The sequence below is a fragment of the Salvelinus sp. IW2-2015 genome, linkage group LG4q.1:29 (assembly GCF_002910315.2).
Source record: "Salvelinus sp. IW2-2015 linkage group LG4q.1:29, ASM291031v2, whole genome shotgun sequence".
NCBI classification, from domain to species: domain Eukaryota; kingdom Metazoa; phylum Chordata; class Actinopteri; order Salmoniformes; family Salmonidae; genus Salvelinus; species Salvelinus sp. IW2-2015.
In genome coordinates this window covers 68,713,236-68,738,293 of record NC_036842.1, presented here as the reverse complement: position 1 = coordinate 68,738,293, position 25,058 = coordinate 68,713,236, and the positions used below count along the sequence as shown (strand labels likewise).

At 42.5% G+C, this 25,058-nt stretch overlaps 1 protein-coding gene across 3 annotated transcripts; it reads left to right on the top strand.

The window, feature by feature from the left end:
- Positions 1-228: 228 nt before the first annotated feature.
- Positions 229-24,965, top strand: blm (BLM RecQ like helicase). 3 transcript variants are annotated; one of them, XM_070443066.1, is made up of 23 exons: positions 229-548; positions 6,357-6,417; positions 6,508-7,171; positions 7,644-7,779; positions 16,009-16,118; positions 16,231-16,363; positions 16,481-17,202; positions 17,336-17,512; positions 17,684-17,802; positions 17,904-18,017; positions 18,114-18,212; positions 18,300-18,448; positions 18,570-18,676; positions 18,776-18,936; positions 19,040-19,235; positions 19,423-19,613; positions 19,755-19,899; positions 19,994-20,193; positions 20,357-20,552; positions 20,704-20,826; positions 20,990-21,206; positions 22,189-22,242; positions 24,491-24,965. In XM_070443066.1, the coding sequence occupies exons 1-23, from the start codon at positions 451-453 to the stop codon at positions 24,681-24,683; spliced, it is 4,365 nt and encodes a 1,454-aa protein (XP_070299167.1). In that variant the 5' UTR covers positions 229-450; the 3' UTR covers positions 24,684-24,965. The 3 variants fall into 3 exon arrangements, with proteins under 3 accessions (XP_070299167.1, XP_070299165.1, XP_023841277.1); XM_070443064.1 differs by having other exon boundaries at positions 6,357-7,171; XM_023985509.2 differs by lacking the exon at positions 22,189-22,242 and having other exon boundaries at positions 230-548; positions 6,357-7,171.
- Positions 24,966-25,058: the final 93 nt, after the last annotated feature.

Genomic DNA, 25,058 nt, shown 5'->3' with positions numbered 1-25,058 from the left:
AAAAACTCCCTAGAAAGGCCAGAACCTAGGAAGAAACCTAGAGAGGAACCAGGGTCTGAGGAGTGGCCAGTCCTCTTGTCTGTATTGGCCATATACCACACACTCGGGCCTTATTGCTTAAATACTGTATATTCCTTTCTGCATGTAGCCAGATAGAAAAGCTATCTTTGACTACATTTCCCATGATGACCAGGCCCGTAACAGGAAATCAGTTTCTGAGCCAATGGAAAGCATTTAGTCAAAACGGCGCTAAAACACGTTAACAGACAGCCTCTTTGCCTTTGGTTGCTGAATTTATTTATTTTTGTAAATTAGCTATAGCTAGGTAGACAACTTTTTATTTTATAGACCACGACAATAATACATCCACAGACTGCACAAGTGGTTGCTCGCGAAATAACAAGACTAGCCAGTTATTATGATGCTAATGTTGAGATACTAGTCTAGCTGATGATGTCCAGTCTTCCTCAAAATAATTTGAAGGAACAACTCGAGAGACATAGCAATGCTGCTCAGAGAAAACTGTCGTTGTCTAAACCCAAACCAGGGTAAGTATCTTGATTGTCCAGCTGGAGTTGTATGACGTTAGCTAACTGTTAGCTCTGGTCCTGGGAGATCCGGGCGGCCTTCTTCAACGCTCTGTTGGACCGATTTGGTTCTGTGACCGGCTTCATTAGTTACTCACAAAAAAAAAGTATGTATGTATATTATAATGCTGATGGACTATCCTATTTATGCGCAAGCTGTCGTAATATGCTGCGTTCACGTGCTCGTCGCAACCAGGAAACTCGTACATTTTCGAGAAGCTACAGTAACGTTAACTAGTTGTATATGTGGACATTAACAAGTTTCCTAGTTCCGACCAGTACGTGAACACGGAAATAGTTCCAAAATACGAGAACTATTTTTGTACGGTCAAATTAACTCTGGTCCATGCGCATGCGTCGGTTCCAACGTTAGACTGCCTACATATTTCTAACTAAGACCATTTTAGTTGGGACAAGTAATTTACCTAAACCTCAACTAAATCTTGTAATGATTAATGTGGAAATGGAGCAAGTTGAGGAGACTAAACTGCTTGGTGTAACCCTGGATGGTAAGCTGTCGTGGTCAAACCCTATTGATGCAACGGTAGCTAAGACAGGGAGAGGTCTATCAATAATAAGGCGCTGCTTTCTTGAAATTGCTATGAACAAAACAAGTACTACAGGCCCTAGTTTTGTCTCACCTGGACTACTGTCCAGTCATATGTCAAGTGCCACAAAGAGGGACATGGACAAATTACATTTGGCCAATAACAGAGCAGCACGGCTGGCCCATAAATGTACAAGGAGAGCCAACATTTAATAAAATGCATGTAGAGGGAAGATTGACTGCATCACTTTCTGCGAGGTATTGATTGACATGTTGAAATCACAGAGCTGTCTGTTTTAAGGGACTAGCGCACAGCTCAGACACCCATACATACCACAAAAGACATACCACCAGAAGTCACTTCACACCCCTCAAGTACAGAACAGACTAAGGGAAACGCACAGTACTACATAGAGCCATGACTGCATAGAACTATTCTACATAATGTAACTCAGTCAAGGAGTAAAATCAGATGAAAAAACAAACAGATAAAACTACACCTTATGGAAAAGTGCAGACTGAAGGCACACACATGATAACACGCACTCTAAACACACACAGACATTTTAAAGGGACGGTTCACTCATTTTGAATGTTACATTGTTTGTGTGCATCTAAATGGTGTAACTATTGATTCCCTTGGTCATTTCATGTTCATGTGTATCTGAGTTATTGCCGTTAAAGCAGGCAGAAATCCAGCCAGTGTGACATGGCGCTGTGATAGTTGCTCTCACTACATTGGAAGTTAATAGGAATACGACTTTTAGATTGCGAAAACATCTATCATACATGTCAGATTTCAGTACTGGCCGATGTCATAACTCGGAAGGATGTCTTCTCTTGAATGAGCCATTGATCATATTTTTGCGATATTTCTACCTCAATAAATTTAATTTAACATAGGGTCTAGCACATTTTTCCTATTTGTCTGCCTTTTTAGTCCAGGGTGCATTGCATGGTGCTGTTGCCAGAGATATTATAGAAAGGAGAATCCAATGAATGAAGGAACAACTCTCCACCCAGCAGACTGTCAACCAATCGCATTCACGTTGTGATGCTGCGTCACGCGGTTTGCTTAGCTAATCGTCAGGCAATGCAAATAGTCTGGGTAGCCATTTGGTTAGCTGTTCAGGAGTCCTATGACTTGGGGGTAGAAGCTGTTAAGAAGCATTTTGGACCTCGACTTGGCGCTCCGATGTCGCTTGCCGTGCAGTAGCAGAGAGAACAGTCTATGACTAGGGTGGCTGGAGTCTTTGACAATTTTTAGGGCCTTCCTCTGACACCGCCTGGTGTAGAGGTCCTGGATGGCAGGCAGCTTAGCCCCAGTGATGTACTGGGCCGTACGCACTACCCTCTGAGGCCGAGCAATTGCCATACCAGGCAGTGATGCAACCGGTCAGGATGCTCTCGATGTTGCAGCTGTAGAACCTTTTGAGGATCTCAAGACCCATGCCAAATCTTTTTAGTTTCCTGAGGGGGAATAGGCTTTGTCGTGCCCTCTTCACGACTGTCTTGGTGTGTTTGGACCATTCTAGTTTGTTGGTGTTGTGGACACCAAGGAACTTGAAGCTCTCAACCTGCTCCACTACAGCCCCGTCGATGAGAATGGGGGCGTGCTCGGTGCTCCTTTTCCTGTAGTCCACAATCATCTCCTTAGTATTGGTTACGTTAGGGATAGGTTGTTATTCTGGCACCACACAGCCAGGTCTCTGACGACCTCCCTATAGGCTGTCTTGTCGGTGATCACAACCATTGTTGTGTCGTCTGCAACGTTAATGATGGTTTGGAGTTGTGCCTGGCCATGCAGTCGTGGGTGAACAGGGAGTACAGGAGGGGACTGAGCACGCACCCCTGGGGAGCTCAAATGTTGAGGATCAGCGTGGCACATGTGTTGCTACCTACCCTCACCACCTGGGGGCGGCCCATCAGGAAGTCCAGGATCCAGTTGCAGAGGGAGGTGTTTAGTCCCAGGTTCCTTAGCTTAGTGATGAGCTTTGAGGGTACTATGGTGTTGAATGCTTGTAGTTGTAGTCAATGAATAGCATTCTCACATAGGTGTTCCTTTTGTCCAGGTGGGAAAGGGCAGTGTGGAGTGCAATAGAGATTGCATCATCTGTGGATCTGTTTGGGCGGTATGCAAATTGGAGTGGGTCTAGGGTTTCTGGGATAATGGTGTTGATGTGAGCCATGACCAGCCTTTCAAAGCACTTCATGGCTACGGACGTGAGTGCTACGGGTCTGTAGTCATTTAGGCAGGTTGCCTTTGTGTTCTTGGGCACAGGGACTATGGTGGTCTGCTTGAAACATGTTGGTATTAGACTCAATCAGGGACATGTTGGAAATGTCAGTCAAGGCACCTGTCAGTTGGTCAGCACATGCCCGGAGCACACGTCCTGGTAATCCTTCTGGCCCCGCAGCCTTGTGTATGTTGACCTGTTTAAAGGTCTTACTCACGTCGGCTACGGAGAGCGTGATCACACAGTCGTCCGGAACAGCTGATGCTCTCATGCATGCCTCAGTGTTGCTTGCCTCGAAGCGAGCATAGAAGTGATTTAGCTCATCTGGTAGGCTCGTGTCACTGGGCAGCTCGCGGCTGTGCTTCCCGTTGTAGTCTGTAATAGTTTGCCAGCCCTGCCACATCCGACGAGCGTCGGAGCCGGTGTAGTATGATTCAATCTTAGCCCTGTATTGACGCTTTGCCTGTTTGATGGTTTGTCGCAGGGCATAGCGTGATTTCTTGTAAGCTTCCGGGTTAGAGTCCCGCACCTTGAAAGCGGCAGCTCTACTCTTTAGCTCAGTGCGAATGTTGCCTGTAATCCATGGCTTCTGGTTGGGGTATGTACGTACAGTCACTGTGGGGATGACGTTCTCAATGCACTTATTGATAAAGCCAGTGACTGATGTGGTGTATTCCTCAATGTCATCGGAAGAATCCGGAACATGTTCCAGTCTGTGATAGCAAAACAGTCCTGTAGTTTAGCATCTGCTTCATCTGATAATTTTTTTATAGACCGAGTCACTGGTGCTTCCTGCTTTAATTTTTGCTTGTAAGCAGGAATCAGGAGGATAGAGTTGTGGTCGGATTTACCAAATGGAGGGCAAGGGAGAGCTTTGTACGCGTCTCTGTGTGTGGAGTACAGGTGATCTAGAATTTTTTCCCTCTGGTTGCACATTTAACATGTTAATAGAGATTTGGTAGAACTGATTTAAGTTTCCCTGCATTAAAGTCTCCGGCCACTAGGAGCGCCGCCTCTGGGTGAGTGGTTTGCTTATTTCCTTATACAGCTGACTGAGTGCGGTCTTAGTGCCAGCATCTGTTTGTGGTGGTAAATAAACAGCCACGAAAAGTATAGCTGAGAACTCTCTAGGCAAGTAGTGTGGCCTGCAATTTATCACAATATACTCTACTTCAGGCGTGCAAAATCTTGAGACTTCCTTAGATTTCATGCACCAGTTGTTGTTTACGAATATGCACAGACCGCCCCCCCTCGTCTTACTGGAGGAGTGTGCTGTTCTATCCTGCTGGTGCAGCGTATATCCCGCTAGCTGAATACCCATGTTTTCATTCAGCCACGATTCCGTGAAACATAGGATATCACAGTTTTTGATGTCCCGTTGGTAGGATATTCGTGATCGTACCTCGTCTAATTTATTGTCCAATGATTGCACGTTGGCGAATAGTATTGACGGTAACGGCAGCTTCCCAGTCGCCTTCTCCGGTTCCTGACCAGGCATCCGGCTCTTTGTCCTCTGTACCTGCGTCGCTTCCTCTTGCGAATAACTGGGATGTCGGCCGTGCCGGGTGTTTGGAGAATATCGTGTGAGTCCTGCTTGTTGTTGAAAAAATCTTTGTCTAATCCGAGGTGAGTGATCGCTGTCCTGATATCCAGAAGCTCTTTTCTGCCATAAGATATGGTTGCAGAAACATTATGTACAAAATAATTTACAAATATCATGAAAAAAAACACATAATAACACAGTTGGTTGGGCACCGTAAAACTGCTGCCATTCCTTCCGGCGCCATTTTATATCATCATCTGTGGATCTGTTGGTCAGCGCATGTAGGAGTACACGTCCTGGTAATCCGTCTGGCTCTGCGGTCTTGTGAATGTTGACCTTTTTAAAGGTCTTACTCACATCGGCTACGGAGAGCGTGATCACACAGTCGTCTGGAACAGCTGATGGTCTCATGCACGTTTCAGTGTTACTTGCCTCGAAGAAAATTCAGTGTATAGGTAGAAAAAGTGCCTATTTTTCTCGAACGTACATAATCTCACGATTCCAAAGCTATACGATATTACAGATAGCAAGTTATCTGAAAAGATATGTAATTTTGTTCTTGTTGACAAATTTGGTGCTACTGTTGGATTTTTGAGCTGGCGCCCAATAGACTCCCGTTTACTCCTTGAAGGAGAGCGCTCCTTGTCCCAGAATTGCCCAGAATGCACCGCGTGACCTTTGACGTGGCATCTCCTCAAAAGTATATCTGCCATTGAGAATGTCAGACTCCACTCTGTGAGGCACATTGATCTGCAGGTTGGACATGGTGAGATTGTAGACTCCTAAATTGATAGTGCAGTTTGTTTATGCGATTTTTACATGCTGATATTGTCTTTGGTATTATTTTGTGTAGCTACTTTTGCTTGCTAGCTTGCCAGCCAGCGCATAGAAAGCATTGTATTGTGGATTTTGTAGTTGACTTGAGCTGCAACTTATTTCCACAACAATTTTTAATGTTGCTACCAACCTTATTATAATGCCAAAATTAAACATTTGTTCACAAAAAATATTGTTCTCACATATTAGTGTTATTTAACACTGTAAATTAAAGGAATGAGGTTTGGTCTGGATTTTTCCTTTAATATTGTTCTGTTGTATTATTGATTTTGTGTTATTGATATGTTATGGTAGATTAGTGTGTAATAATGTGTTATGTACTGTTTTATTTTATGTATCTGCGTAATTGTGATTGGACCCCAGGAGGAGTAGCTGCTGCCTTGGCATAAAATACACCCCAAAAAATTGGTCCAGAGCTAGCTAGAAGTCAGTAGCCAGCAGAGATATATGCATAATATACTGACTAAAGTAGGTAGCTTTCCAGATAAGGATTTTCTGGATAAGAGCGTCTGCTAAATTACTCAAATGTAAGAATTTTGAGGACATTGGAGCTACAAGTTTTCCGTGTAAAAAGTTAGCTATAATGACTTCACTTTTCTTTGCAGGACATTTTGTTTCAAAAAGAAGTCCACATCAGGTATCACCAAGGTGGAAGTTCCCACTAAGGTAAACAGCTCAAATGGTTTAACAAACAGGAGTGTCAATGTTCCTCATGATAATGCAGTAATTAAACCTCCTTTGACATTTTCAACCAAGCCCGAAAGACCTCTCTACAAAATCAACTTCTCCTCAGTCAATCCCATAAGCAAGTATGAAGCCATCAGTCCTGTATTAAACCCCTTTTCAGTGAGGAAACCCATCCCAGCTGTGTCTGCTGCAAAGATCTCCCCTGCTTTGACAAAATCTGATAGCTTGATCACAGGTAGCAATGGCAGCAAACCCACAGGACTTGATAGCTCTTTTGGTATTCCCCTGGACGGATGGGATGATTTTGATGACTTTGAAACCCCTGTTAAGGGAAAAAGTACTTTACCAAGCCCAGGGATCTCAGGTAGGAGTGTCAAGGTGACACCTGTTTCCAGTGTTGAACAATTGGATACTAACACACATAGATCAGACAAAGATGTCCCTCTACGAGCGCTGAATACAAAGACCAACAGCTGTCATAGAAATAAGTGTAGTCTTGATGGGACAGAACAATGTACTCTCACAATGGAGGACTCACAAGATGCTTCGGAGTCTGCCAGTACTGCTCCAAGAGACAATCCCATCCAGGATCCAGCAGAGTGGGAGCACTGGGAGGTGGAGGATTCTCCCATTAAAATGGTTAGAAGACGACCTTCTGCTTCTCAAGCCAAGTCTGTGCTGAGTGACAGTGAAGATGAGAGCATCACTGCACCCGGTCCAGTTGAAAAGACAGGTGAATAGTACTCTTAAAATATAGCCTTGATCAGGTCCAATTATCAGTGTCTCAAGTCCAAGTATTTTCCCTTTGCACATTTATTGTAAGCTGGAGGTCACCTACTTAAAGGAAAACTACACCCCAAAACTGTTTCATGAGTGTATTGTTGATATAGTCCCACAATGTTTTGCATATCAGCAATCACGTTTTCAAGATGTATAACTTTCAACATACATAAATACAGCTGGTATGATGCATTTTGCATTATATGGTGCTGCGTTTTGCGCCATATCGGCTGTATCTTGAAAACTTGATTGCTGACATGCAAAACATTTTGGGACTATATTAACAATGGACAAATGAAACAGATACCAAAACATAGCTTTGGGGTGGAGTTTTATTTTAAGGATGAACATCTTGGCAGGGTGTTTATAAATAATTATATCAGCATTGAAAAGACATCAACTCATCTCCCAAAATGTTTCCGCAGATCATCAAAGTAAATGGAATGAGACAGATGTCATAGACCTTGATGACAAGTCCGAGCTAGATGGAGACCTAGATTTCATCCCCCCTTCCCCAAGTCCAGAGGATTTCAGTTATTCTACTTCTACAAAGGAAACAAGGTATGTTTCTGCTGTACATGTGTACATTCATCTGTTGCATTTTAGTCTATGATTATGTTTTACATTTCTTTCTAATGGATGTATGACTTGAGAACTGATGGTGTGAATGCAATTGTCTTTATATGTTGTACAGCAAGCTATATAGTACCTTCAGAAAGTTTTCATACCCCTTGACTTATTCCACATTTTATTGTTACAGCCTGAATTCAAAATGGATGAAATAGATTTTTCTTCTCATTGATCTACACACAATACCCCATAATGGTAATCAGGGAGGCAAACTAGTCACCTTTCAGGGGAAATTCTCAGTTTTGAATCAAAATAGGTGAGCTACATGATTCGTGTAGATCCGATTAGAGAAGTTTTCGGGGAGGGGCTTTGGATGACTACTGGTTGTATGCGAATGAGTGATGCGCATTTGGAGCAATACTGGCTGTGTCCAAGGCTCTGCCAATCGTTCACATAACAACAGAATGCAGCACATGGCTGAAGAGAGAAGAGACAACCAATGTGCTACTTACAGCATCAGCGCTCGTGCATGCTGGAAAGACAGCAGGAGAGTGGAAAGGCAGTTTGTATCCAAAAGTTTGCCAGTTAACTTACAGCAGCGCATCCCCTAAACGATAGCGAAGAGGTAGGTCAGAAGCCTGACCATGGAGACGGGGGTGAGAAGGTGATGAAGCGTACTTCATGAGCTGTAACCGAAAAACAATTTGCATTTGGAAAGTTTGAGGTGAGGGAGAAAGTGTGGTTGAACAAGTATTGTTATCATTGTTAATTCGATCCAGCTAGCAAGATACTTATCTGTTAGCTAGCCAGAGAAATGTTGACCAACATTAGCCAACTTAACTGAACAAATAATTGAGGCTATGGTGTGAAAATTAGCTAGCTAATAAAGTCAGACAGCTAACATTAGCAAGCTAACGTTACAACATCAGATGAGCTAACGTTAGTAACCTAACCAATTTGCTATAGTATTAACTTCTTATGGCTGGGGGCGCTATTTTCACGTTCGGATGAAAAGCGTGCCCAGAGTAAACTGCCTGCTACTCAGGCCCAGAAGCTAAGATATGCATATTATTAGTAGATTTGGATAGAAAGCACCCTGAAGTTTCTAAAACTGTTTGAATGATGTCTGTGAGTATAACAGAACTCATATGGCAGGCGAAAACTTGAGAAAAATCCAACCAGGAAGTGGGAAATCTGAGGTTTGTAGTTTTTCAAGTGATTGCCTATCCAATATACATTGTAAATTCTGGTCCGATTGCACTTCCTAAGGCTTCCACTAGATGTCAACAGTCTTTAGAACGTTGTTTCAGGCTTCTACTGTGAAGGGGGAGCGAATAAGCTGTTTGAATCAGGGGTCTGGCAGAATGCCTTGAGTTTAGTTACGCGCGCAGCCGTGAGCGCGAGCTCTGTTCCTTTTCATTTCTAAAGACAAAGGAATTGTCCGGTTGAAACTTTATTGAAGATTTATGATAAAAACATCCTAAAGATTGATTCTATACATCGTTTGACATGTTTCTACGAACTGTTTCTACAAACTTTTTTGACTTTTCGTCTGGACTTAGTGCCCGCGCCTTGTGCATTTGGATTACTGGACTAGACGCGTGAACAAAAAGGAGGTATTTGGACATAAATTATGGACTTTTATTGTGGAACTGGGATTCCTGGGAGTGCATGCCGATGAAGATCATCAAAGGTAAGTGAATATTTATAATGCTATTTCTGACTTTTGTTGACTCCACAACATGGCGGGTATCTGTTTGGTGGTTTAGCGCTGTACTCAGATTATCGCATGGTGTGCTTTTGCCGTACATCTTTTTTGAAATCTGACACAGCGGTTGCATTAAGGAGAAGTATATCTTTAATTCTATGCATAACACTTGTATCTTTCATCAAGGTTTATGATGAGTATTCCTGTAAATTGATGTGGCTCTCTGCAAAATCACCTGATGTTTTGGAGGCAAAACATTACTGAACATAACGCGCCAATGTAAACTGAGATTTTTGGATATAAATATGAACTTTATCGAACAAAACATACATGTTTTGTGTAACATGAAGTCCTATGAGTGCCATCTGATGAAGATCATCAAAGGTTAGTGATTCATTTTATCTCTTTCTGCTTTTTGTGACTCCTCTCTTTGGCTGGAAAATGGCTGTGTTTTTTTGTGACTAGGCACTGACCTAACATAATCGCATGGTATGCTTGCGTTGTAAAGCCTTTTTGAAATCGGACACTGTGGTGGGATTAACAAGTTTATCTTTAAAATGGTGTATAATACTTGCATGTTTGAGGAATTTTAATTATGAGATTTCTGTTTGAATTTGGCGCCCTGCACTTTCACTGGCTGTTGTCAAGTTGATCCCGTTAACGGGATTTCAGCCGTAAGAAGTTAACTGGTAACGTTATACGACTCCTTGCCGATCCTCAAGATATATTATGTGTTAGTTGCTTACTGGACCCTGGCAATCTGTGAAATGTTAACTAGCTAACTACTATCTGTGAACTCATGTTTTCCCTCTACAGTATGTGGTTAATCAGAATGAGAGAATTAGGTGAAAATGAGTTGCTGCTTGTTAAACAAGTGTACAGTCGTGGCCAAATGTTTTGAGAATGACACAAATATTAATTTCCACAAAGTTTGCTGCTTCAGTGTCTTTAGATATTTTTGTCAGATGTTACTATGGAATACTGAAGTATAATTACAAGCATTTCATAAGTGTAAAATACTTTTATTGACAATTACATGAAGTTGATGCAAAGAGTCAATATTTGCAGTGTTGACCCTTCTTTTTCAAGAACTCTGCAATCCGCCCTGACATGCTGTCAATTAACTTCTSGGCCACATCCTGACTGATGGCAGCCCATTCTTGCATAATCAATGCTTGGAGTTTGTCAGAATTTGTGGATTTTTGTTTGTCCACCCGCCTCTTGAGGATTGACCACAAGTTCCCAATGGGATTAAGGTCTGGGGAGTTTCCTGGCCATGGACCCAAAATATCGATGTTTTGTTCCCCGATCCACTTAGTTATCACTTTTGCCTTATGGCAAGGTGCTCCATCATGCTGGAAAAGGCATTGTTCGTCACCAAACTGTTCCTGGATGGTTGGGAGAAGTTGCTCTCGGAGGATGTGTTGGTACCATTCTTTATTCATGGCTGTGTTCTAAGGCAAAATTGTGTGTGAGCCCACTCCCTTGGCTGAGAAGCAACCCCACACATGAATGGTCTCAGGATGCTTTACTCTTGGCATGACACANCCCGAGCCACTTAGTTATCACTTTTGCCTTATGGCAAGGTGCTCCATCATGCTGAAAAAGGCATTGTTCATCACCAAACTGTTCCTGGATGGTTGGGAGAAGTTGCTCTCGGAGGATGTGTTGGTACCATTCTTTATTCATGGCTGTGTTCTTAGGCAAAATTGTGAGTGAGCCCACTCCCTTGGCTGAGAAGCAACCCCACACATGAATGGTCTCAGGATGCTTTACTCTTGGCATGACACAGGACTGATGGTAGCGCTCACCTTGTCTTCTCCGGACAAGCTTTTTTCCGGATGCCCCAAACAATCGGAAAGGGGATTCATCAGAGAAAATGACTTTACCCCAGTCCTCAGCAGTCCAATCCCTGTACCTTTTGCAGAATATCAATCTGTCCCTGATGTTTTTCCCGGAGAGAAGTGGCTTCTTTGCTGCCATTCTTGACACCAGGCCATCCTCCAAAAGTCTTCGCCTCACCGTGCGTGCAGATGAACTCACACCTGCCTGCTGCCATTCCTGAGCAAGCTCTGTACTGGTGGTGCCCCGATCCCGCAGCTCAATCAACTTTACAAGACGGTCCTGGCGCTTGCTGGACTTTCTTGGGCGCCCTGAAGCCTTCTTCACAACAATTGAACTGCTCTCCTTGAAGTTCTTGATGGTCTGATAAAAGGTTGATTTTAGGTGCAATCTTACTGGCAGCAATATCCTTGCCTGTGAAGCCCTTTTTGTGTAAAGCAATGATGACCACGTGTTTCCTTGCAGGAAACCATGGTTGACAGGGGAAGGACAATGATTCCAAGCACCACCCTCCTTTTGAAGCTTCCAGTCTGTTATTCGAACTCAATCAGCATGACAGAGTGATCTCCAGCCTTGTCCTCGTCAACACTCACCTGTGTTAACGAGAGAATCACTGACATGATGTCAGCTGGTCCTTTTGTGGCAGGGCTGAAATGCAGTGGAAATGTTTTTTGGGATTCAGTTCATTTGCATGGCAAACATGGCAAAGAGGGACTTTGCAATTCATCTGATCACTCTTCATAACGTTCTGGAGTATATGCAAATTGCCATCATACAAACTGAGGCAGCAGAGTTTGTGAAAATTAATATTTGTGTCATTCTCAAAACTTTTGGCCACGACTGTAGCTGGAGCTGGCTTAAGCTGGATGCCACTAGAGGTGAAAGGAACACCACACACTTTCTCGATCACTTTTTCAGTACAGTGGATAAAAAGGGGTATGCGAGGTGTACTCTGCCTGAATGAGGTCAATTATGCCATCAAAAGGTATCATGCTCTACTGGCACATTGTAGAACAGATGTCCACAGGCAGAAAGTGTACAATGTTATAATGTGCAGTGTAGCCCAAAGATGTTGCTTTTCTTGTGTTGAACTTGACAGTAACACGTGTGTGAGTGAGGGGGGGTTATTAAATGTTTTTACTTGGTAAACGTTATTTTTGCACACATGTAACCTTGTGCACTTGATCGATGTCTTATAGTGGCCTCTATAATAGAGCAAACATTGTTTCATTCTAACAGGCATTCTATTTCTACTTTAGAAGTTTTTTCCCCCAAGTGCAATGTTTAGATGTGCGTGTGTGGGGGGGTCACAAGCATTCTATTATAAAGGCTGTCATGGCTAACTGCAATATTAGTGTATTATTTTTTCTCAAGACTTGTGTCATTTGCAGTAAAGTTTTGGCAACAAATAACATTGGATTGCTTTCTTTACATTTTTTAGCTGTGTGTTAGGTTCACATTAGCCACTTTCTATTTTACACACAGACTGATCATATTCTTTGTTGTTTAATTAGTTAATCCTTGTGTAGTCTTAACATTCTGTGTACTCCCCTTGTCCTAAGGGTCAAAAATGACCCGTCTTCACTAAACCCCTAAAATAAAGCAGCTTAATTGAATTTTAAACCCCAAATCTATTTTGCATGAAGAAGCAACCTGTCATTCATCACAAACATCAGGGTTTTCCCTCTTCACAATGCAGAAAGACTGCATTTAATCAGTGGACACCACTCATTTTTATTACAACACACCTGTCATAATTGTTTTCTTTACTAAAGTAGAGGTGTATTATTATTGTTTAAGGTAATGCATAGGTCTAAACATATTTTTTTTTTAGAAAGAGATAGCACTTGTGTAGCAGAAATGTGCAGAAAGTAGTTTTGAATGCATTTTATTGAAGGGAAACAATAAGTCTTGAACTTTTTTGGCAACATAGTGATATTTTCTTATACTGTACAATGAGGAATTCAACTACAAAATACTATTCTTCTCCCATTTTTTTAAACCATTGCCCCCACCCACAACAACAAAATAAGATAATAGATACAAAACTACAACAACAATAAAATAACAATAAAATAAAATAAGATAATAGATACAAAACTAAAACATGAAGAACATAAATCAATCAACTCTAATTAGCACATGTAGGACAGTATGCAAGTGCGTGTGCATGGACTTTCCAGATGTATTTCTCACATGTGCAGGAAATAGTATTTATTTTACAGTCCTTCTTTGGGGGGCAGAATTTGCATCTCCTCTTGCCTGCTGCAGCCTCAGGTGGATCAGGACAAGATTCAGCCCCCTGAACAGCTTTCGCAAGCGCTGCTGTGCGGGGGAGGTGCTCCCTTCTTTGAATGTGTGGGGTTACAAGTGCCTTTCCCAGCTGCTGCAGGAACACCCTCCTTTTGTTCCACTTATCAGACATCCAGGTAAGGTTGATCTTGTTCCATATCACGAAGGCATTGTATGAGGACACATCAATGGTGTTATGGAAGATGACCAGGGGCCAGCGGTCAGTCATCCTCCTGCAGCTGTAAGTTCCAATCATCTTGTCCAGGTTGTCCATGCCTCCTTTGTCGTGGTTGTAGTCCAGGATGGTGGCTGGCTTCCTGTCCTCACGATCACTGATCTCAGCCGTTTTGTGCAGTGTGCTCAGGAGGACCACATTCTTGTTCCTCTTTGGGAGGTAAGAAACTAGAGTGGTGGTGGGGGTGAAGGCAAACTTTGATGAGAAGGCCTCTCTCCCCCTTGTTGTGAGGAGTGCAGGGGGGAGCTCAGGTTTGTTCTTTTTAACTGTGCCAACCATGGTGAGTTAAATCAGTAGCATAATGTCAATTTCTTATTGTGTGTGTCTTTGGTGTTTGTGGTGTGTAAATTATTTTAGAACTACCGGGTCAAAAATGACCCAAAGACAATCTTTGTACCCTGGTGGTGTACAGTTTTCATGGAAATATGAACAAAGGCGATGTTTTACTTTTTCTAATGTTGGGTTCACTCCAAGAAACGTCATCAAATTTCAAGTTGAAAAAAAAGATCACTTGGGTGGTTTTCTCTGCTGTTAAACATAGTGGCGGGTCATTTTTGACACTTAAAACAACACAAGGGTTAACCTGCATTTCCCCCTAGCAGGGATGTTTTTGCATGTTTCAGTGCTCAAAAAAAGTGTCACCTTTTTGGCCCCTCACCAATTTGCATCCCTGGGCAATGTGAAAACATGTTTTATAAATTTTTGTAAATGTATTGAACATGAAATACAGATATCTCATTTACATAAGTATTCACACCCCTGAGTCAAAACTTTGTAGAAACACCTTTGGCGGCGATTTGCACATCTGGATTTTGGAGATCTTCTCCCATTCTTCCTTGCATATTTTCTCAAGCGCTGTTAAGTTAGATGGGGAGTGGTGGTAAACAGCAATCTTCAAGTCTTTCCACCGATTTTCAGTGGGATTCAAGTCTTGGCTTTGGTTGTGCCACTCAAGAACCTTCATATCCTTGTTCTGAAGCAGTTCCAGCATTGGTTTGGCTGTATGCTTGGGGTCATTGTCCTGTTTGAATGTAAATCTTCACCCCAGTCTGAGGTGGTTTGTACTCTGAAGCAGGTTCTCAAGGATTTGCCTGTATTTGGCTCCATTCATTGCTCTATCCTTACAAGTCTCCCAGTCCCTGCTGCTGAAAAGCATCCACATATTATGATTCTGCAAACACCATGCTTCACGGTATGGATGGTGTTAGACAGGTGATGAGATGTGCCTGGTTTTCTCCGGACATTGTGCTTTGCATTCAGGTCAAATAGTTCTATTTTTGTCTCATCAGACCACAATCTTTTGCCTTATGCTCTTTCTTTCATGTGCCTTTTTGCAAACTCCAGGTGTGCTGTCATTTGCTTTTTCTCAGGAGTGGCTTCCATCTGGTCACTCTCCCATAAAGCCCAGATTGGTTAAGTGCTGTAGAGACTGTTGTGCTTCTGGCAGATTCTCCCATCTCAGCCAAGGAACTCTGTAATTCTGTCAGTGTGGTCATTGGGTTCTTGGTCACCTCCCTGACGAAGGTCCTTCTTGCCTGGTTGCTCATTTTGGTCAGACAACCAGCTCTAGGCAGAGTCTGGGTACTTTCATATTTAATTTCCCAATGATGGAGAGTGGATACCACTGTGCTCTTGGAAACTTTCACCACTTTAGAAATCGTTTTATACCCTTCCTCAGATATATGCCTCATCACGGTTCTATCGTGGAGAGCTACGGACAGTTCCGTGGACTTCATGGTATAGTTTCTGCTCTGAGATACTGTGGGACCTTATATAGACAGGTGTGTTTAAAAAAAAATAATGTCCAAACAATTGAATTGGCCACAGGTGGTCTCCAATCAAGTTGTGACATCAAGGATGATCAAAGGTAATTGGATGCAACTGAGCTCAATTTGGAGTCATAGTAAATTAATACTTATGATATTTCTGTATTTAATTTTTATATAAATTAGCAAACATTTCTAAAACCTGTTTTCACTTTGTCATGGGGTATTGTGTGTAGATGATGGGTGAGAAAAATAAAATCCATTTAATCCATTTTAAATTCAGGCTGTAACACAGCAAAATGTGGAATAAGTCGAGGGGTATGAATACTTTCTGAAGGCACTATCTACTTGGCAAGCGTTGTTTATGATCACAACAGATTGAAGACACCTGGCTCTGCAGTCCGTAAAGACGTCAGCCCTGTATCAACAAGAGGGTCAGTGTCAAGCCTGCAAAGAGTGTCTGATGGTCCTCTTAAAGAAAGAAAAGGTGAATAACATGGGTTATGTTTAAGCCAGATGTTTTGGTCTGTTTTTATAATTCCAGTGAACATCGCATATAATTCTCTTGTATTGACTCCTCATTTTATTTGTTCCTTTAGTCACCAATCCAAAGTCTGAATATCAGCTCTTGAGTATCATGGAGTCCATCTGTGCTCTGGTGGATTCCATCCCTGATCATGAACTATTAGGCCTGTCCTGTGGGACAGAGCTCTTACTGCAGCGGGCTCATAGGTAATTCATTTAATCTGAACTATTTTATATGGGACAACCGCTGTAGATTAAGTTTCAGCTGTAGTTTTACTGTGACATCTATTAATCTGTTAGTCATATCACCCTTTTTACCATCAGGAAAAGGATAATTGCTACTGGCAGCAGTGACACATCTTTCGGGACACAACAGCCAGACAGCACTGTCTTGGAATCCAGATTCAGTGAAAAGACTACTTTTTCCTTTGCTTCTCCAAGTGTCATGTCTTCCACCACTTGCCTGCCCAAGGGTAAAGGAGATTCTTCCATGAAAGCCCTTCCCTTCAGGAGGTCCTCAGTCATATCTGTGGACTACGACAGTAGTGTTTTTGAGGACTCTGACTGTATGATCAATGTTCATACTCCAGGCATCTCTTGGAGACCCAGCACTCAGGAAAATCCTATTTTCACTAGAGACAAGAAGAAAGCATCCACAACAGGCCAAAGTAATTGTGACTCTCCATCGAATTACGGTATCTTCAAAAAACAAATTGGTGATGTGGCTCAGTCAAATCTCTTCTTCTCACCGAAGAGCCCGGCTGTTGCTGTACAAATGACTGGGGAGAGCAGTACCCAAGCCTCTGTGGCACAAGCCCCAGCAGTCACGGAGCCAGACGATTTCTTCATTGATGACTTTGACATAGATGACTTCAATGATTCAGATATCCCTGATTACTTTGAACCCCCAAGCTCCTCAGCGTCAAGGCAGGACTCCAGTTCTGTCTCTAAAGTGGTGTGTGAGGGAGGACCAAGTACATCAACATGGCAGAAGAAACCACCTACACCAGCTCCTGTGGCCAAGCCTCCTAAAATCACCTCTCCTGGCAAGTACATTCATTATAGGGCAGCCTTGAGATTGGATTATTCCTTCTACTAAACAAATGTTTTTTAGTTTTTCTTACATGGATTACTTGGTCTGTAGCTCAGACAGACTCATGTTTATCTCATAATTTGCAGAGCTCACATACAGAAACCCTGCCCACGATCGCTTCAGAGGCTTCAACTTCACCCACTGTCCAGAGATGATGAAGATTTTCCACAAGCGCTTTGGTCTCCATCAGTTCCGATTCAATCAGTTGGAAGCCATTAATGCTACGTTGTTAGGTGAAGACACATTTGTCCTGATGCCAACAGGTGAGTGGGGAATCAATGCCGATTGTAGTATACAACAAGTGCTTTTTAATGCATTGATTCAAATATCTCAAACTGACTTTGCAGATATGTAATATTTAGTAGGTATGAACAGAAAATGTTGATTAGATAATGTAATGTGCTGGATGTGTTTTGTTATTTCCTGTTTTTCAGGAGGGGGTAAAAGTCTTTGCTACCAGCTGCCGGCCTGTGTGTGTGCAGGAGTGACTGTGGTCATCTCACCACTGAAATCACTCATTGTAGACCAGGTCCAGAAACTCACTACTCTGGATGTAAGTTTTCTACATACTGCTCACAGTGTGAAGTATGAAATGTACACATTCTTGCCACCCTATGCTTGGAATGTGTTTTAAATGTCCTTGCCTGTTTTTAGATTCCCGCCACAAGTTTGTCTGGTGAGAAGACTGACAGTGAAGCAGCCAGGATCTACTTGCAGCTGTCCAAGAAGGACCCCATAATTAAATTGCTCTATGCAACTCCTGAAAAGGTGAGAACTAAATAATTTAACCAGTAATGCTGTTATCAACCTCTTTTAATGGGAAATGCTATATTCAGACCTGTTTTTCAATCTGTTTTCCTCCAGGTGTGTGCGAGTGGCAGGATGATCAGTGCCCTTCAGAACCTGTATGAGAGAGGTCTTCTAGCACGCTTTGTCATTGATGAGGCTCACTGTGTCAGTCAGGTAGGTTCCTATATGTGATGCCTTATCTGGTCTAATGTTAGGTGTTAGAGGGAGACGATGAACCTGATGCCCTGTTGTTTCTCTCAGTGGGGCCATGACTTCCGGCCAGACTATAAGCGGATGTACGAGCTGCGGCAGAAGTTCCCCAAAGTGCCGATCATGGCCCTGACCGCCACTGCCACCCCCCGCGTCCAGAAGGACATCCTCAACCAGCTGCAGATGACACAGCCTCAGGTGTATGTGCTCTAAGATGTGCCTTACCTGGGAAAAAACACCAGTACAGTTGTAGTATTGTCGTATGCAAACATACAGCAGCTGTTTGTATGAATGTTCCTCATGGTGTCATTTCTCTTTCAGGTTTACCATGAGCTTCAACAGAAATAACCTCAAATATGCTGTGTTACCCAAGAAACCCAAGAAGGTAGATGAGGACTGCATTGACTGGATCAAGAAGAATTATCCACGTTAGTGTTCTCCCTCACTTGGTCAGAGGTTTTTAATGCTAGTGGAATGAAGTGTTTTGAGGACTGGGATCATGACTGGTTTTTACTCCTTGTGTGTAGGTGGCTCTGGCATTGTATACTGCCTGTCCCGTAATGACTGTGACAACATGGCTGACAGTCTTCAGAGAGCTGGTATACTAGCGCTAGCCTACCATGCAGGCATCAATGACAAAGACAGAGAATATGTGCAGACCAAATGGATCAATCAGGATGGCTGCCAGGTGAGGTGATTTTAACAGATGTTTACACGTTAACGTCACTAACCACCTTCATACTACTTGAGCTATCATTACCCAGGGTTAATGTTGTATCCCTGTACTCCAGGTCATCTGTGCCACCATAGCCTTCGGCATGGGCATCGACAAGCCTGATGTGCGCTATGTGATCCACGCCAGTCTCCCCAAGTCAGTAGAGGGCTACTACCAGGAGTCAGGCAGAGCAGGCAGGGACGGAGAGATCTCTCACTGCATCCTCTTCTACTCCTACTCTGACGTCATCCGCATCAAGAGAATCCTCACCAGTACAGATCTGAATTTTGACTATATAGACTTACAAATAATAGTCTGCAATTTTGTATGGGTTATATATCACTTATTGGAACATTTCCATGGAGGTATGGAAAGCTCCATGGACAATGTCTAAAATCCTTTATGTCAAAGGATTGTGAAAGTGATATTGAGAAAATGTCCACTCTGTTTTGATCACAGTGGACAAAGATGGAAACCACCATACCAAAGCCACTCACTTGAACAATCTGCACAGTATGGTACATTTCTGTGAGAACGTGATGGACTGCCGAAGGATACAGCTGCTGGCTTACTTTGGAGAGCACAAGTTCAACCCAGGCTTCTGCAAGGAACACCCTGATGTCATCTGTGACAACTGTGCCAGACCCAATGTAAGAGTTAACCCTTGATAATAGTTAGCACTTGTTCTATTTCACTGCAATATTTTTACGGCTATGTGGTTATAATGTTTCATGTTTGAATTTTAAATGTTTCTATTTAATCAAGCTGGTTATATTATTTTTTGCTTTCAGCAATACAAAGCAAGAAACGTGACTGAAGATGTGAAGAAGATTGTGAGATTTGTCCAGGAGAATTGTGAAAAAGTTGGCTCCAGATACAGCAAATCTGCGAACCAAAACCGACTCACTCTGAACATGCTGGTGGACATTTTCTTGGGTAACCAGTAAATTAGAGCACCACTTAATTGAATGATTAAAAATTACTGTATGTTTAGTGTTTCTGAGAGAAACTCAACAATGCTTTCTGACAGGTGCTAAAACCGCTCGTGTCCAGTCAGGGATGTTTGCGATAGGAAAGGCTTACTCCAAACACAATGCTGACCGTCTGTTCAAGAAGCTGGTGCTGGATCACCTCCTGGTGGAGGACCTGTACATCACAGCCAACAGCCAGGCAGTGGCTTACATCTCTGCTGGACCCAAAGCCATCAATGTCCTCGGGGGACACATGCAGGTGAGCTTACACACATCATACTGGTACTTAAACTTAGTTCTCATTCGATACGTCAACAACTGTTGTGAACGTGTTCTGTCATTCGTTATTAGCTTCACATATTTAGTTATGTTTGTGAGATCCCTGCAGTAGAAATGGGAACAGTTATTTTTCCTTGTCCTAGGTGGAGTTCTATGAGACCGAGAGTGCCTCCAACATCAGGAAGCACAAAACTGCTGTGGCCAAGGATGTCTCCAAGAGCGAGGAGATGGTCCAGAAGTGTCTGCAGGAGCTCACTGATCTGTGCAAGAGGCTGGGCAAAGTCTTTGGCATTCACTATTACAACATCTTCTCCACTGCCACCCTGAAGATGATAGCCGGTGAGTGCTGAGAGCATACACCACTATTTAGACTTATTGTATTTCATTCCTGTTCATATTCCTTTTCTAGACCAAGCAAGTGTTTACCTAACATTTTATTGGTAGACTTCCAATAACCAGGAGTTGTTGTAAAACTGCTTCCTTCTCCCAGAGACTCTGTCGGCCGACCCGGATGTGCTGCTGACGATTGATGGTGTGACGGAGGACAAACTGGAGAAGTATGGAGCAGATGTCATCGCGCTTCTGCAGAAATACTCTGAGTGGAAGCTACCCGGTGAGTGACCATACTGGGGAAAGCATGTCCTACACAACTCGATAAAACTGGATTTCATATGTTCATGTTCCTACTCGGTGATATCTGTGCCCTGCTGTGTTTGACCTGTAGTGTAGTTGGTTTGTGTTAACATGTGTGTCTGTCTGACTGAACCCCTCTGCAGTGGAGGAGCAGTCTGACACCACTGAAGGAAGCTCCACTATGGCATGGATAGACACAAGGCGAGGCCGCGGAGACGACGAGGAGGACTGTTATGAGGACGACGCTGGATCATCCAGTTATTTCAACAGTAACAACGGCAGAGGAGCGAAGAGGAAAAAGGCCCCCGCCTTCAAGAAATCCAAAAAGAGAAAAGGATATACAAACTCCAACTCTAAAGGGTTAGTGTTATGTGTCAAATCTTATATGCAGTCATATACAGTGACGAGTGAAAGTTTACACACCTGCTTATGAGTACAGTCTTCACATTGGGCTGCCTTAAAATTACATCTAAAAAGGGATTACATTTTATCTATACAGTCAAAAGTTTGGACACACCTACTCATTCAAGGCTTTTTCTTTATTTTACTATTTTCTTATTTTACTATTTTATGTAGAATAATATAGATGACATCAAAACTATGAAATAACACACATGGAATCATCTAGTAACCAAAAAAGTGTTAAACAAATCAAAATAGATTCTGGATTCATCAAAGTAGCCACCCTTTGCCTTGATGATAGCTTTGCACACTTTCAGCAGAAGGCTGTGGTAGCCATGCTGGTTAAGAGTGCCTTGAATTCTAAATAAATCAGACAGCGTCACCAGCAAAGCACCATCACACCTCCTCCCCCATGCTTCATGGTGGGAACCACACATGTGGAGATCATCCTTTCACCTACTGGTGTTAACTTAAAATGACACAACAACTAGGTTCCAGTTTAACAACGTTTACTAAACCGTATTTCCACAATACATGGTTGCCATTGCACTCCGGTAATGGCAACCCCGCGCAGGCATACTAATAAGAGTGATGGTGCCGTGATGGGGATACTTAATACATGTACTTAACAGTTGGAACCAAACATCTCACATTTGGACTCATCAGACCAAAGGGCAGATTTCTACCGGTCTAATGTCCATTGCCCGTGTTTCTTGGCCCAAGCAAGTCTTTTCTTTTATTGGTGTCCTTTTGTAGTGGTTTCTTTGCAGCAAAGACCATGAAGGCCTGATTTCACGCAGTCTCCTCCGAACAGTTGATGTTGAGATGTGTCTTTTACTTGAACTCTCTGAAGCATTTATTTGGCCTGCAATTTCTGAGACTGGTAACTCCAATGAACTTATCCTCTGCAGCAAAAGTAACTCTGGGTCTTCCTTTCCAGTGGCGGTCCCCATGAGAATGCCAAGAGTGTGCGAAGCTGTCATCAAGGCAAAGGGTGGCTACTAAAATATATGTTGATTTGTTTAACACTTTTTTTGGTTACTACATGATTCCATGTCTTATTTCAGTTTTGATGTCTTCACTATTATTCTACAATGTAGAAAATAGTAAAAATAAAGAAAACCCTTGGAAGGAGTAGGTGTGTCCAAACTTTGACTGGTACTGTGTGTGTGTGTGTGAAATAAATAAATAAATATACACACACACACACAGTTGAAGTCAGAAGTTTACATACTTAGGTTGGAGTCAATTAAAACTCATTTTTCAACCACTCCACAAATTTCTTGTTAACAAACCTATAGTTTTGGCAAGTCGGTTAGGAGATCTACTTTGTGCATGACACAAATAATTTTTCCAACAATTGTTTACAGTCAGATTATTTCACATATAATTCACTGTATCACAATTCCAGTGGGTCAGAAGTTTACATACACTAAATTGACTGTGCCTTTAAACAGCTTGGAAAATTCCAGAAAATTATGTCATGGCTTATTGACATAATCTGAGTCAATTAGAGGTGTACCTGTGGATGTATTTCAAGGCCTACCTTCAAACTCAGTGCCTCTTTGCTTGACATCATGGGAAAATCAAAATAAATCAGCCAATAACTCAGAAAAAACTATGTAAACCTCCACAAGTCTGGTTCATCCTTGGGAGCAATTTCCAAATGCCTGAAGGTACCACGTTCATCTGTACAAACAATAGTACGCAAGTATAAACACCATGGGACCACGCAGCCGTCATACCGCTCAGGAAGGAGACGCGTTCTGTCTCCTAGAGATGAACGTACTTTGGTGCGAAAAGTGCAAATCATTCCCAGAACAACAGCAAAGAACCTAGTGACGATGCTGGAGGAAACTGGTACAAAAGTATCTNATTGTAGACCTCTACAAGTCTGGTTCATCCTTGCGAGCAATTTCTAAATGCCTGAAGGTACCACGTTCATCTGTACAAACAATAGTACACAAGTATGAACACCATGGGACCACGGAGCCGTCATACCGCTCAGGAAGGAGACGCGTTCTGTCTCCTAGAGATGAACGTACTTTGGTGCGAAAAGTGCAAATCAATCCCAGAACAACAGCAAAGAACCTAGTGACGATGCTGGAGGAAACTGGTACAAAAGTATCTATATCCACAGTAAAACGATTCCTATATCGACATGACCTGAAAGGCTGCTCAGCAAGGAAGAAGCCACTGTTCCAAAACCGCCATAAAAAAGCCAGACTACGGTTTGCAACTGCACATGGGGACAGATCGTACTTTTTTGGAGAAATGTCCTTTGGTCTGATGAAACAAAAATAGAACTGTTTGGCCATAATGACCAGCGTTATGTTTGGAGGAAAAAGGGGGAGGCTTGCAACCCGAAGAACACCATCCCAACCGTGAAGCACGGGTGTGGCAGCATCATGTTGTGGGGGTGCTTTGCTGCAGGAGTGCCTGGTGCACTTCACAAAATAGATGGCATCATGAGGSAGGAAAATTATGTGGATATATTGAAGCAACATCTCAAGACATCAGTCAGGAAGTTAAAGATTGGTCACAAATTGGTCTTCCAAATGGACAATGACCCCAAGCAAACTTCCAAAGTTGTGACAAAATGGCTTAAGGACAACAAAGTCAAGGTATTGGAGTGTCCATCACAAAGCCTTGACCTCAATCCTATAGAAAATGTGTGTGCAGAACTGAAAAAGCATGTGCGAGCAAGGAGGCCTACAAACCTGACTCAGTTACACCAGGTCTGTCAGGAGGAATGGGCCAAAATTGACGCAACTTATTGTGGGAAGCTTGTGGAAGGCTACCTGAAACGTTTGACCCAAATTAAACAATTTAAAGGCAATGCTACCAAATACTAATTGAGTGTATGTAAACTTCTGACCCACTGGAAATGTGATGAAAGAAATAAAAGCTGAAATGAATCACTCTACGATTATTCTGACATTTCACATTCTTAAAATAAAGTGGTGATCCTAACTGACCTAAGACAGGGAATTGTTACTATGATTAAATGTCAGGAATTGTGAAAAACTGAATTTAAATGTGTTTGGCTGAGGTGTATGTAAACTTACGACTTCAACTGTACATGTGTTTTTTTGTTGTGTTTTTTTCAAATGAATACTAGCGATATACTATATACTTGCAACTGTATATTTGAGTTATTTCATGCCAGACTTTGATTCAGAATACTATCTGGCATCTACATTTACCCGTTTCATTCTCTGCACTCCTGTCTCTTGGTGTAGGAAGTACAGCAACAATGGGTCGTGGACAGGGTCCAACTCCAGAGGTGGATCTAAAGGCCGGGGGTCAGCAGCAGGGCAGGGCTCAAGGCCTTCAGCAGCAGGCCCAGTGGGGAGGAGGCCTGGCTTTATGGCCCTCCCCACACCACAAACAAACAGCCGGCCATTCCTCAAACCAGCCTTCTCTGTACTGTAGGAGTATAACTCCTGGCCATACCTGGAGTCTAACAGAGGGATTTTGGAGTAGCAAGGAAACTCCTAGTTAGTAGAGGATTTGAGACTGGGTTTCAATTTGATTACAATTTACTTGTAAATGATTTACTTGTTTCATTTTAACCAATGTGTGTTTCTGTACAGCATCTTCAATAGTCTTAACTTTTTTCACTGGATTATCACTGTTTGTTTGCTTCTTTAGCAGTATTTCTTATCCATTCTGACGTGAAGTTTTCCACTTTTAATAAAGGCTCCCTAAATGTGATACTGCTTTAAACTGTTTTCATCTGGAAAAGGTAAACATGGGAGATTGTTTTGTTTTGAACCACGTCCTTAATACTGTACTTCCATTTACCCA

Coding starts and splice junctions, on each gene's coding strand:
- blm (XM_070443064.1), top strand. CDS start 451: ATGATGTCCAGTCTTCCTCAAAATAATTTGAAGGAACAACTCGAGAGA. Junction 18,449..18,569: donor CAGATGACACAGCCTCAGGT/GTATGTGCTCTA, acceptor TTTCTCTTTCAG/GTTTACCATGAGCTTCAACA. Junction 19,900..19,993: donor GCTGGTGGACATTTTCTTGG/GTAACCAGTAAA, acceptor GCTTTCTGACAG/GTGCTAAAACCGCTCGTGTC.